Raw genomic sequence first — 13,790 nt, forward strand, 5'->3', positions numbered from 1 at the left:
TCAATCAACTCCCTCTAATTACAAGCGGCGAGTTCTAACCCTTCACCCGAATGCAGTCTTTGGTCGAGATCGGAACGCCGAGGAAGGGCTTCTCGCTGGCCAGTTGCTCTTCGGTGAGCGTCCGGGAGGCGATCAGCTTGTCCGCCATGGCGGCTTCCTTTAGGGCCGCCTCGTAGCACTGGTCAACGACACAGTTCAGGAGTGGGTTGATTTCCTTGCAGCGCTCGATGAAGGCTTGCGTGACTTCGACGCTGGTGAGCTGGTGGGAGACGGGGAAAAGATCGATTGTTTGTAGTAAGAAAGCAACATAAAACTGTTCATCAATTTGCAGTTGTCCTGTGAAATAAATTGCTAATTATTGTTTGTGGTGGAAGCCCAACTTATGTTATTTCCCACGCGTTCATTAAAAAAAAATACTGGTCGCAATCCTATGTTTTCACGTTAGTTTATGACAAAAACCGCCAGTTTAGAGTTGCATAGCTGGTAGTGCAGACTGGGAACTGTTCTCCTATTGACGGTTCTGACTTCAGCAAGATTGAGGAGATGCGGCTCAAACAGCGTCTGTCCTGGCATCCAGCGACTGAGTAAGAAACGCTGCACCACGCCCAGCTAGATCCAAGATGGTAGCCCCATCAGCGTGGTCGTTGCAGTGTAGGTTGGGACGTTAAACAGAACTGGCACGATGGCCCTCCGGCGAGACAGGAGTGTTGGCGTAGGCCCAATAAGCCACCCGTAAAAATCCCCATTGCGAATAACATAGGAGAAAATACGACTCGATACAATCGGCAAAGACCCACGCGACGAAATAAGGACTACGATTGGAAACTTGGAACATAGAATTGCAAGTCACTAGGTTTCGCAGGATGTGACAGGATAATTTACGACGAACTACATCCCCGCAACTTCGACATCGTGGCGTTGCAGGAACTTTGTTGGACTGGACAGAAAGTGTGGAAAAGCGGGCATCAAGCGGCTACCTTCTACCAAAGCTGTGACACCACCAACGAACTGGGAACAGGATTTATAGTGTTGGGCAAGATGCGACAACGTGTGATCGGGTGGCAGCCGATCAACGCAAGGATGTGCCTGTTGAGAGTTAAGGGCCGTTTCTTCAACTACAGCATCATCAACGTCCACTGCCCACACGAAGGGAGACCCGATGACGAGAAAGAAGCGTGCTACGCGCAGTTAGAGCAAACATACGATGGTTGTTCGCCGCGTGACGTGAAAATCGTTGTCGGCGACATGAACGCGCAGGTAGGAAGGGAGGAAATGTACAGACCGGTAATCGGGCGAAACACGCCTGCACGCCGTATCGAATGATCGAATGATAACGGCCAGCGATGCGTAAACTTTGCAGCCTCCCGTGGTATGGTAGTCCGAAGCACCTTCTTCCCCCGCAAAGATATCCACAAAGCCACCTGGAGATCACCCGACCATCAAACAGAAAACCAAATCGACCACGTTCTAATCGACGGTAAATTCTTCTCAGATATAACCAACGTCCGCACATACCGCAGTGCGAATATAGATTCGGATCACTACTTAGTCGCTGTATGCATGCGACAGTTATCACCACGCGTCGAAGTCGAACGCCGCGGCTCAACATCGAGCAGCTGCGTAACGTAGAAGTGTCTCAAGACTACGCGCAGCAGTTAGCAGTGGCCCTACCAACGGAAGAGCAGCTTGGCGCAGCCACACTTGAAGATGGCTGAAGGTACATCCGATCCGCCATAGGTAGTACCTCAGCTACAGCACTAGGCTTCGCGACTCCGAATCACAGAAACGACTGGTACGATGGCGAATGTGAACAGTTGAAAAACGAGAAGAATGCAGCATGGGCGAGAATGCTGCAACACCGTACGAGAGCGAATGAGGCACGTTACAGACAGGCGCGGCACAGGCAGAACTCAGTCTTCCGGATGAAGAATGAAGCAGGAAGAACGAGATCGCGAAGCGATGGAAGAGCTGTACCGTGCTAAGGACACACAAAAGTTCTGCGAGAAGCTGAACCGCTCGCGCAAAGGCTTTGTGCCACAAGCCGACATGTGCCGAGATAATCACGGGAATATTCTCACGAGCGAGCTTGAGGTGGTGGCTGCATTACGATGAGCACCTCAATGGCGACGTTGCAAGCACCGAAGGTGGTGTGGTAACAGATCTAGGAGTACGTGCGCAGGATGAAATATTTCCAGCCCCTAAGCTCCAAGAGATTGAAGAGGAGGTTAGCTGGTTAAAAACCAACAAAGCCGCTGGAGCAGATCAACTACCACGCAAGTTGGGTAATTCTCGCTGAGACCGGCCCACTATTTACACCTTGTCTTCAAAAATGTTTAAGGTGCCGATTTTCTGAAAGCCCTCGCTAAAAAAGTAAGAAAAATGCATTTGGTTACTCAAATTGATGGACCCCCCGTTAGTTAGAGCCACAACAATTTTTGCAGACCCCTCGATTTTGGTCAAATGGTGGCTCATTCAAACTATTATAACTCGAAAGTTTCTCTAAAAACTACCTCAAAACGAATTGTTGTTGTAAAGAGGAAAGATAGAGCTACATTTACAATAATAAAAAGTTGGGTCGGCCATATTGATTGTGGCCGCCATCCTGGATTTTTATACCAAAACTTTTTTTTCACCATGAGGGCAACCACCGATTTTCAAAATTTTTGCATCAATTGAAAGCTGAGGCATTTATACATAACATATCAAAAAATAAGAGATGCCTTTTTTCCATCAAAAGCTATCCGCAGTTTTGTAAATTAATTAAACATTTTCAACTCGAACGTGACATCTGTGCTGCTGTACGCCAGTGAATCTTGGTGTGTATCAGTGGAGAACACTCAACGGCTGCAAGGCTTTATCATGCTGGCCTCACAATAGGATCTCCAACGTGAAGCTCTATCGTCGATGTCATCAAAAGCCGATAGCGACAGAAATTCGGGAGCGAAAGTGGAGGAGGGTCGGCCACACTCTACGCATGGGTGGAAACGAAATCTCAAAGGCCTGCTTTAAGGGTCTCTGTCAGAGTACCAATGCGAATCCGTGGGGTGATGCCAACAGGATCGTTACGGTCGTGACGAGAGGTGTAACGGCTCCTACAGAGCTATCTTCATAGATGTTGTATGGGAATGGGACCATCGAGAGGTTTTTTCTGCGTCGCAATCCTAGTTATTGGCCTCCTTTCGCAGGATAGCCGGGGACTGGGGCTGGCAATGACGAGAGGGTCACCGATGTGGAACTTGCAGGGATAACAAAGTCCCTAAGCATAGCATAGGACGGAGTTCCAAACCTGGCCTTAAAAGTAGCTATTGCAGAGAAGTTCAGGTTTGCTATGCAAAAATGCCTGGATGAGGGAGTTTTGGAAGAGGCAGAGCCTGATTCTGTTGCCTAAGGCGGGGAAACCATCCGGAGATCCGTCGGTGTTGTGTCCCGTAAATAAAACACGGCGGATTACAGGAACAACTATAATTACTTTTTATTTGCGTTTCAAAAGAATAGTTCACTTGCACGAGGCAAATCGTTTTTCTACAAGCTCTTGACTTGACGAAAATCAATAATAAAAAACAATGTTGGTAACAATGACATTTCTCTCTAGCACCAAGGTAATTCAGTTGTAAGGTGCTATAGCAGTCGGCATATAGACCAATATGCTTGATCGAGGCGGTGGGAAAAGGTGCTCGAAAAGATCATCCTCAATAGAATGTTGAGGTTCACCGAGGGTGAAAATGGTCTCTCGAGCAGCTAGTTCGGCTTCCTGTCGGCTACACAAATCGCCGAGAAAGCGCTCCAGCGTAGGAGAAAGGGGATTCGCTACTGTGCAATAGTGACCCTGGATGTAGGAACGCGTTCAATAGCGCCAGTTGGCCGGCTATTGCCGATGCGCTCTTGCATCTGGGGATACCCGAGTATCTGTACCTGTGATTCTCAGAAGTTACTGACAGAATCAAGTACTAGTTTACGACACAGAGGTGGGTCGGAAGTGCTTTCACATAACCTCAGGAGTCCCGCAATCGTTCCATCCTTGGTCCGGTGTTATGCAATGTCATATACGACGAGGTGTTGAGGCTTGAGTACCCGGGAAGGGGGGCGTGTCATCTACCTCCTAATTTACGTTGTGGCGAATACGAATAAGCGACGATAAGTAATATCGAAGAACAATAGCAAGTGAAGATTTCGAAGTGAACCAATTTCTCGACGTGAGAGTTACTAGAGACGATGAAAGATACTACAGCCTGGATCTAAATGCATTCATCAAGGTTAGTGCTCAACGGTTTGTCTTACAGGACGCCAATGGTTCGAGTATCTCACTCGAACCCATCCTGGATATTATCGAAGCCGGAAGAACAGTCCGCCACTGTAATCGCTAATGAACAAGATGTATTCCATTTTCAGTGTAGTTGTTCAGCAAGCTAAGAGCCATTTGGCAGGATAGTAGACGGTCGAGTATGGTGGTACAAGAGGCAATACTTTAACACCGTCTTTGACCCCCCCGCAAATTTTGTCGCCCTACAATATTGCTTCTTGTGCTCCGTTTTTTCTTCCGGGAACTTCTACAGGAATTCTTCTGGTTTTTTTTTAGGAATTTCTCCGGGTATTCATCCAAGAATTCCACTGGGACTTCCTCAGGAACTTCCTCCATGTATTTCCTCAGGAAATCTTCCGGGTATTCTTCTAGGAAATCCTCCGAGTATTCCTCCGCAAATTGCCCCAGGAATTCATCTAGGACTCCCATCAGGAACTCCTTCAGGAATTCCTTCGGAAATTTCTGCAGGAATTCTTCTGGGATTTTTTTCAGGAATTCCTCCGGATTTTATTTTCTAAGATTTTCTCCGGAAATTTCACTGAGAATTTCCCCAGGAATTCGTCCATGAGTGCCTCCGGGAATTCCTGCATGAACTCCTCCGAGAATTCCTGCATGAACTCCTCCGGGAATTTCTTCAGGAATTCCTCCGGGATGTTCTATCAGAAGGCCGGCTCCAGAGGCACGTTATCCTCCATTTGGGAATCCTCTGGGAATTTCTCCAGGAATCTCTTCAGGAAGTCTTCCGTGATTTTTTTTTCTCACAAAACCCTCGAGAATTTCTCCCGGAATCTCTAAGACTTCATTTACGAATGTCTCCGGGAATTTCTCCAGGAAATCCTCCAGGAATTGTTTTGGGAATTTCTTCTGGAAATCTTCCAGAAAATCCTCCAGGAACTCTTTCAGGAATTATTCCGGGGGCTCTTCTAAAATTCCTCCGGGAATTTTTAAAGCAAACCTTTGAGGTTTTTTCAGGAAATCCTCTGGGTATTTCACCAAGTATTTTTCTGAGAATCTCTCTAGGATTTCCTCCAGGAATTCCACAAGAAATTTCTCTAGAAATTCCTCCGGTAATTTCTCCAGCACTTCCTCTGAGAAATTCTTCAGGGAATCCTCCTTCCTCGGGGATTCCACGAGGGAAATTCTTGGAAAAATCTCTGAAGGAATCCCCTGAGAGAATTCCTGGAGGAATCCCCGGGAGAATTCCTGGAGAAATACCAGAAAGAATTCCTGGAAATAATCCCGAAAAAAAGTCCTGGAGAAATTACTGAAGGAATCACTGGAGGAATTGATAATGGGAGTCTTAGAAGAATTCCCGGAGAAATTCCTGGAGGGAGTCGTAAAGAAATTCCTAGTGGAATTCCAGAAAAAAATTGGATGGATTTCTTAAAGAAATACCTAGTGGAATTTCTGGAGAAATTCCAGGGAGAATTTCCAGAGACATTCCCGAAGAACTCCCGGAGAAATTCCCGGTGGAATTTCTGAAGAAAACAAAGGAGGAATTCCTAGAGAAATTCCCACAGTAATTCCTGGAGAAATTCCCAGAGCAATTCCTGGAGAAATTCTCAGAGAGTTTTCTGCAAAAAAAAGTCATGGAAGACTTCCTGAAGGAAGACTTCCTGGAGAAATTCTCAGTAGATTTTTTTTTAAAGGAAGTTTTCCTGAAGAAATTCCCGGAAGAATTTCTGAGGGAATTCCCGGAGGAATTCCTGGAAGAATTTCAGAAGGTTTTCCCGGACAATTTTTTGAATAAATTTCCGAAGCAATTCCTGGCGGATTTCCTGAAGAAATTCCCGAAGAAATTCTCGGAGATATTCCTGGAGGAACTCCTAGAAAAATTCTCGGAGAAATCCAGCCTGGAGAAATTCTTGAAAGAATTCATGAGAAAAATCCCGGAGCAATTCATTTGCCGGAGGAACTCAGAGGAATTCCTAGGAAAATTCTCTGAGGAAATCCAGAGGAATTCCTGGAGAACTCCCAGAGATATTCCCAGAAGAATTCCTGGGGAAATAACCGAAGGAATTCCTGAAGGAATCTCCACAGGAGTTCCTGATGTGGGTTCTAGAGGAAATCGTGGAAAATTTTCCGGAAGAATTCCCGGGGATATTTCCAGAGGAATCCCTAGAGAAATTCCCGGAGTAATTCCTGAAAAAAATCCTGGAAGAGTTCCTGTATAAATTCCCGGAGACATTCCCGGAAGAAAAAACGGAGCAATATTGAGGGGTGACAACATTTGTCTGCAGGGGGTCAAAGACGGTGTAGAGAACAACCTAGCGAATATATCACGAATCAAAAACTCAACTATCAGACAGTTTTTAGCTTGCTGAAGAACTTTGTTGAAGACGGCATCATTCTATCTTATCAGGATTCTGAGATATAGAAGCTTGAAGATTTTTTACCCTGGCGCTACCTAGCAGACGATTATCTAACCAAAGACGCCATTGCCAGATAGTTCTTAGCCTGCTGAACAACTTTGCTGAAAACGGCATGCTTGTACCTCATTAAGGTATCGAGATATATGTGATTGAATTTTTCAGACACAATGCGCCATCTAGCGAATAAATCCCATACCAAAGACTTTACTATCAGATAGTTCTGAGCTTGCTGAAGAATTTTGCCGAAGGCAGCATCATTCTATCTTATCAGGTTTCTGAGATATAAGAGTTTGAACATTTTTGACACTGGGTCCGCCTAGCGGCCGAATCGCGAACTAAAGTCGCCGTTGCCAGTTAGTTTTTAAGTTGCTCCGGAACCATGTGGACCAGACATCCATGTCCCCGGCATCATAAACTAGAAGAGTTTTTCGAGAAGTTGTGAAAATTTCATCAAAATCCATCGAAAAACATACAAGTTATGATCATTTTTGTGCTCTTCCGAAGGTGGAAAATGTACGTTGGCTGGATGAAGGATAATATAGATTGTTCTTCAAAATCACAATGCATAAAGTTCGAATTGTACGGTAATCTATGCTCATGTTCAATGAGCTGTATATTACTTATTGATCACGAGGTCTATCGGTAGCATTCCTGGGTTCCACGATTTCCCTTACATAGAAACCTCTCCAATTAATTGTCGCTCCTACACTTCTGCGAAATAAATTAGCAAATAGGTAGCCCCTTAGCAACTCATGACTGAATTAACGCGCAGATTAGCTCACCTGCCATCTGAGCTACAATAAACTGATAAATTAGCCCGTATCGGCGGCCTACGATATACGCGGCCAAAGGGCATCAGCAGCAACGCCGCGGCGGCGTGAAATCACCGTTTCGTCGATATCGCACTTGCTCGCAATCGCAACCACACTCGCAAATATTTACATTCCCTAGATTACCGCTCGCGTCGCATCGCGTCGCCTCGTTGTTCTAATGAAATCAACCAATACCACTTGAGCGTTCCGCTTATCTCACCGCCCAGAGTGTAGATACTGGTCAACCCGTCAATCACAAGTCGTCTATAGGTTCACTAACTGTGGAGGTACTCACCTTTCGCGTACGGATCTTCAACGCCAGCGACGAAGCCGACTCCATCAGGATCAGGTTCCGGATGGGGGGCATCTTCTGCCCATGTTCGCCATAGACCGTCTTCAGGAACCATCGCACCAACAGTACCAGGAACTTGTGACCCACGTTCAGAATCGTTTTGACCAGACCGTGCCGTTTACGCTTGTCCACGAAGCTGCTGCCGCTGGACTGTTTGCCTTGCTGATCTTCGTCCATTCTGGTACTGCACGCATTCAAGCTTCGGAGCACGGATTTCGCCTTGTGTCGCAGCCGTTCGCGCAGTTTCATCGAGTTGGACTCAGTGCCGGTCGAACAGCGACTAACTACTAGCTAACGCGCAAACCGGTTGACCAGGGGAAGTTTACGGCGACGGCGCGCTCACGCGCTCGCTTACTGCGGAAGACGCGCGCGTTTGCTCACTTTTGCTCGCACTCTCACCGTTGGCGCGCCGGGGATTGCAATGTACGGATGATGACTAGTGCTGTGGCCCTCCTGTGTATCGGAAAGAAGAAAGGCAGAAAAAATGCCATAAAACAATGAGATATGAGTGAGTAATAAACGCAAACTGTTGGATGTACGGACTTTGACCGTACCGTGAATGGTCTACATTTCTGCTTTATGTTTTCGCAAGTTGTCGTCTTCGCAATTTGGTCTGAACCTGGAGTGATTATTACATGGTTGGTAGATGTTTTGGTCGTTGACCTGCTTTGTCAACCTGTTGACAACTGTAACAGGTTATATCACTGAACTTAACGGACGATGGAATTTATTTATTTTATTACAAATATCAAAGTTCTCTGTTTCAAGCCTTATCTGGTTGTGATCATAAATGCTAATCACAGGTTTCACCCTTTGAAGCCAGAATTTTTCCAAGCGTTATTATAGAGTTTTTTCTACGTGTTTCTGTAGTTTTGATGCTCAACAACAAAGAAATGATTGAAAATGATGCAGAATACTTTTTCTGGTCATCCGAACTGTTCTTGAGTTTAGATCCTAAAGTCTACGCGTGTAACGATAACTTCTTTCGTTATACAAAGCAATGATTTGTAATCTACCATGTCGAAAAAATCTTCTCAAAGTTCAAAAAACAGTATCAGATTAGTCGGGATATCCTAGGTCATCCAAACTGTTGTTGACTTCCAAACTAAGTAGAGATCCTAACGTCTACGGGTGTAACGGTAACTTCTTTCATATACAATGCTACGATTTGTAATTTATCATATCCATAAAGTCTTCTGAAAATTCAATAGACAGTATCAGATCAGTCGGGATATCCAAGGTCATTCAAACTGTTCTAGAGTTCAGACCCTACAGTCTTGGGGTGTAACGGTAACTTCTTTCATTATACAAAACTAGGATTTGTATTCTATCATGTCCAGTACGTCTTCTGAAAGTTCAAATAACAGTATCAGATCAGTCGAGATATCTTAGATCATCCAAACTGTTCTTGAGTATAGATCCTAAAGTCTACGCATGTAACGGTAACTTCTTTCATTATACAAAGCTACGATTTGTAATCTTTCATGTCGAGAAAGTCTTCTGAAAGTTCAAAATACAGTATCAGATCAGTCGGGATACCCCTAGGTCATCCAAACTGTTGTTGGCTTCCAAACTGAGTTGAGATCCCAAAGTCTACGGGTGTACTTCTTTCATTATACAAAGCTACGATTTCTTTTCTATCACATCCAGTAAGTCTTCTGTAAGTTCAGATGACAGTATCAGATCAATCGAAATATTCTAGGTCATCCAAACTGTTCTTGAGTTTTGATCCTGAAGTATTCGGGTGAAACGGTAACTTCTTTCATTATACAAAGCTACGATTTGTATTCTATCATGTCGAGAAAGTCTTCAGAAAGTTCAAAAGACAGTATCAGATCAGTCGAGATATCCTCATCCAAACTGTTCTTGAGTTAAGATCCTGAAGTTTTAGGGTGTAAAGGTAACTTCTTTCATTCTACAAAGCCACGATTTGTATTCTATCATGTTTAGTAAGTCTTCTAAAAGTTCAAAAGACAGTATCAGTTCAGTCGGGATATCCTAGGTCTTCCAAACTATTCTTGAGTTTAGATCCTAAAGTCTACGCGTGTAACAGTAACTTCTTTTATTATACAAAGCTACGATTTATATTCTAGCACGTCCATTAAGTCTTCTGTAAGTTCAAAAGACAGTGTCGGATCAGTAGAGATATCCTAGGTCATCCAAACAGTTCGTGAGTTTAGATCCTGAAGTTTTAAGGTGTAACGGTAACTTCTTTCATTATACAAAGCTAGGATTTGTATTCTATCATGTCCAGTTAGTCTTCTAAAATTTTAAAAAACAGTATCAGATCAATCGAGATATCCTAGATCATCCAAACTGTTCTTGAGTTTGAATCCTAATGTCAACGGGTGTAACGGTAACTTCTTTCGTTACACAAAGCTACGATTTGTAATCTATCATATCGATAAAGTCTTCTAAAAGTTCAAAAGGCAGTATCAAATCAGTCGGGATATCCTAGGTCATACAAACTGTTCTTGAGTTCAGATCCTAAAGTCTACGCGTGTAACGGTCTCTTCTTTCATTATACAAAGCTAGAATTTGTATTTATCATGCCCAGTAAGACTTCAGAAAGTTCATAAGACAGTATCAGACCAGTAGCGATATCCTAGTTTATCTAAACTGTTCTTGAGTTTGGATACTAAAGTCAACGGGTGTAACGGTAACTTCTGTCGTTATACAAACCTATGATTTGTAAACTATCATGTCGAGAAAGTCTTCTGGAAGTTCAAAAGACAGTACAAGATTAGTCGGGATATCCTAGGCCATCCAAACCGTTCTTGTGTTCAGATCCTGAAGTTTTAGGGTGTAACGGTAATTTCTTTCACTACACAAAGCTAGGATTTGTATTCTATCATGTCCAGTAAGTCTTCTGTAAGTTCAAAATACAGTATCAGATCAGTATAGATATCCTAGGTCATACAAACTGTTCTTGAGTTCAGATCCTAAAGTCTACGCGTGTAACGGTAACTCTTTTTACTATACAAGGCTACGATTTGTATTCTATCATGTCCAGTAAGTCTTCTGGAAGTTTTGTAATGAATGCAGATTTCAAAAAATGAATTTCATAACAGTTTAAACAACCTTAAATGTTTCAAAGGTACATATAAAGTTGTGTACTGCATGAAAGATTGGATTACCTAAATTATCACAAATCATGAAGTGACTCTTGAGAGTTAAGAGACTGGTTGTGTATCGTTTCTATCAAAAACGAAATCACCTCATGTTACAGTGGTTGTTTTTATCAACTCCATAACAGTAAAGATGGTCCATCATATCCCAAAACATATTACAACGCTTATTGTTACTCTAACTAATTTGGTAAATACAGTGAATGTAACACTACTTAACGTACTGGCAAAAGCTGTTATCACAAGTGTGGACCTGAAGCTACAGTGTATCAAACAATTGTGCGTACAGCAATTTTTTGGTCAAAATAATTTTTCATCCAAATGATCATAACTTTTTTATGCATCAATCAAATACGCTGAAATTTTGACCAATCATTAATTATATATCAAAGCTCCATTGGTAAAATTTTGATCGAGATCGAATAAGTTTTCTGAAAGTTATAGAACTTTTTGAAAAACTCAAAGATTTTTGAACACATTTTTAAATCATTATATCTCATTATGTACGCGATGAAACTTTGTCATTTTTTTGTGTTACAGCTGATACCCGAGGCTTCCATATGCAGCTGCTTTTGAGGTTTTATATTCACTACAAAAAATATGAAAAATCTGTATATGTTCAGAGTGTCATGTGGAAATTTTTCATATTTTGATCAATAAAAGTGCCAAGTGTTTTCAATGTTTTGAAACTCTCTTAATGTAGTATTTTTATACAGGACCTACGAAACTACATATGAAGAGTAGGTCCTATGTAATTTTCGTTCAGTTAATGCACTTTTATTGGCGGAAAACGTCTGGCAGATTATATGTGCAAAATATGGTACATTTTTGAAAATCGTCAACTACATAAGCACATTTTTCATATTTTTTGTAGTGAATATAAAACCTCAAAAGCAGCTGCATATGGAAGCCTTAGGTATCAGCCGTAACACAAAAAAATGAAAAAGTTTCATCGCGTACATACTGAGATACAATGTTTTAAAAATGTGTTCAAAAATCTCATAAGTTTTCCTAAAAGTTCTATAACTTTCAGAAAACTTATTCGATCTCGCTAAAAAAATATACCAATGGAGCTTTGATATATGATTCATGATTGGTCAAAATTTCAGCGTATTTGATTGATGCATAAAAAAGTTATGATCATTTGAAAACTATTTTGACCAAAAAATTTCTGTACGGACAATTCTTTGATACACTGTATGATCTCCGTAGAAGTTTGGTTGATCTGGAATATTTCAAAACTATCTTGGAATAGCTCATGAAATATCATGGGGATTACATATAACAGTTCGATGTGAAATGCTATACACTCAATCCTCCATTTAGGTCGAATCCATTTAGATAATATCTATTTAGGTCCCTCCATGTAGGTAACGTTACCTAAATGGAATCTGTTCGTGTTCAGAGTAGTTGTAGTGTTTATTATTAGGGATAAGGTTGGTTTAAGGGAATTTAGTTACAAGTGGAATTAAGGGGAGTTTAGAGCGTGATCAGAGGGGAGAGCAATGAGGGGGGATGAGATTGGTTTGGAAATAAGGTTCCCTCAAACAATATGCATCACTTATGTGCTTAAATGATTGAATAAAAGTAAAAAAATCCTCTGAAGCTTCCTTAGACGCCCTCGAAGTGTGTGTGTGTGTGTGTGTGTGTGTGTGTGTGTGTGTGTGTGTGTGTGTGTGTGTGTGTGTGTGTGTGTGTGTGTGTGTGTGTGTGTGTGTGTGTGTGTGTGTGTGTGTGTGTGTGTATACAATCCATCGCCCACTGACCGGCAGTGCTTTTATGGAAGAAAAATGTCTGCGTCTATTGTTGATATAGACGCAAATATTTTTAGTCCTGGAGATGGAAGGTGATAGCTCTACTGCACATCTAACGACCCATTTCGAGGTATGCCTTGACTCGCACGTGCATCCTGAGGTCGTCTTCTGCAACAGTAAGCCCCGCATTAATGGATCCAGGTATCAAATGGATATCTGCAATTCATTAACACTTCCTGAATCAAAAATTTGCATTTTTGTTTCTGGCACGTATTTAGTGTAGTAAATTTCATATATATGAATAAAGTGGTGCAAGGAAAGGTCTCACCGAATTTCGCATAGTCTGCCAGTACTCTCAACTTTTCAGCAACGATGGATCCAGCAATCCAGGCTTGATCAGCGGCATCGGGACTCATAGGCACATTCGGAATATACAAACGGTTTTTATTTCACTACACAAGAAACGACGTGGAGAGAACAATCGAGCTGGCTTGCTTTACAGTAATACGCGCATAAAAATTACTTTTTCACTCGCGGAACAGATCGGGTGGCGTAGACCCGGCCATAGTAGCGGAATTGTCGGATCAAATTCACCGGATGACATCCTTCCTTAGACGCCCTCGAAGTCTCCCTAAAACCCCCTCGGACACCAATAACGCACCTGATACCCTCTGAAACCCCCAAAAACGCCTACGTAACGCCTCTGAAACTCGTCAAATATCATCTGAAGCTATCTGGAATGCTTTCGGAGTCCCCCTAAAACCTCCACGGACCCCATGTTATGCACCAGAGACCCTCAGAAACCCCCAAAAACGTCTACGTAACGCCTGAGTAACGCCTCTGAAACTCGTCGAAAATCATCTGAACATGCATCTGAAGCTGTTTGAAATGCCTTCGAAATCCGCCTAAAACCCCCTCGGACCCTATGTAACGCATCTGAGACCCTCAGAACCCCCAAGAATGCTTTCGTAACGCCTCTGAAATTCGCCAAAAATCCTCTGATGTTTCTGAAATGCCTTCGAAAACCCTCTGAAACCCCCTTGGACCTCATGTAACGCACCTGAGACCCTCA

At 42.8% G+C, this 13,790-nt stretch overlaps 2 protein-coding genes across 2 annotated transcripts in view; one reads left to right on the forward strand and one right to left on the reverse strand.

Moving 5' to 3' along the window:
• Window positions 1-13,790, forward strand: part of LOC109433485 (cytochrome b5 reductase 4) — a 364,704-nt gene that overhangs the window by 14,995 nt on the left and 335,919 nt on the right. The window lies entirely within an intron of this gene.
• The window catches only part of LOC109410656 (fatty-acid amide hydrolase 2-B), a 45,295-nt gene that overhangs the window by 12,167 nt on the left and 19,338 nt on the right, over window positions 1-13,790 (reverse strand). Inside the window, exons 2-3 of the mRNA XM_062856386.1 lie at window positions 7,780-8,289; window positions 40-259 (exon numbers count right to left, since the gene is read on the reverse strand). Of these exons, the coding sequence (XP_062712370.1) occupies window positions 40-259; window positions 7,780-8,085 (526 nt within the window). The 5' untranslated portion in view covers window positions 8,086-8,289. The remainder of the gene's footprint in view (window positions 1-39; window positions 260-7,779; window positions 8,290-13,790) is intronic.

The sequence above is a fragment of the Aedes albopictus genome, chromosome 3 (assembly GCF_035046485.1).
Source record: "Aedes albopictus strain Foshan chromosome 3, AalbF5, whole genome shotgun sequence".
Classification (NCBI taxonomy): Eukaryota; Metazoa; Arthropoda; class Insecta; order Diptera; family Culicidae; genus Aedes; species Aedes albopictus.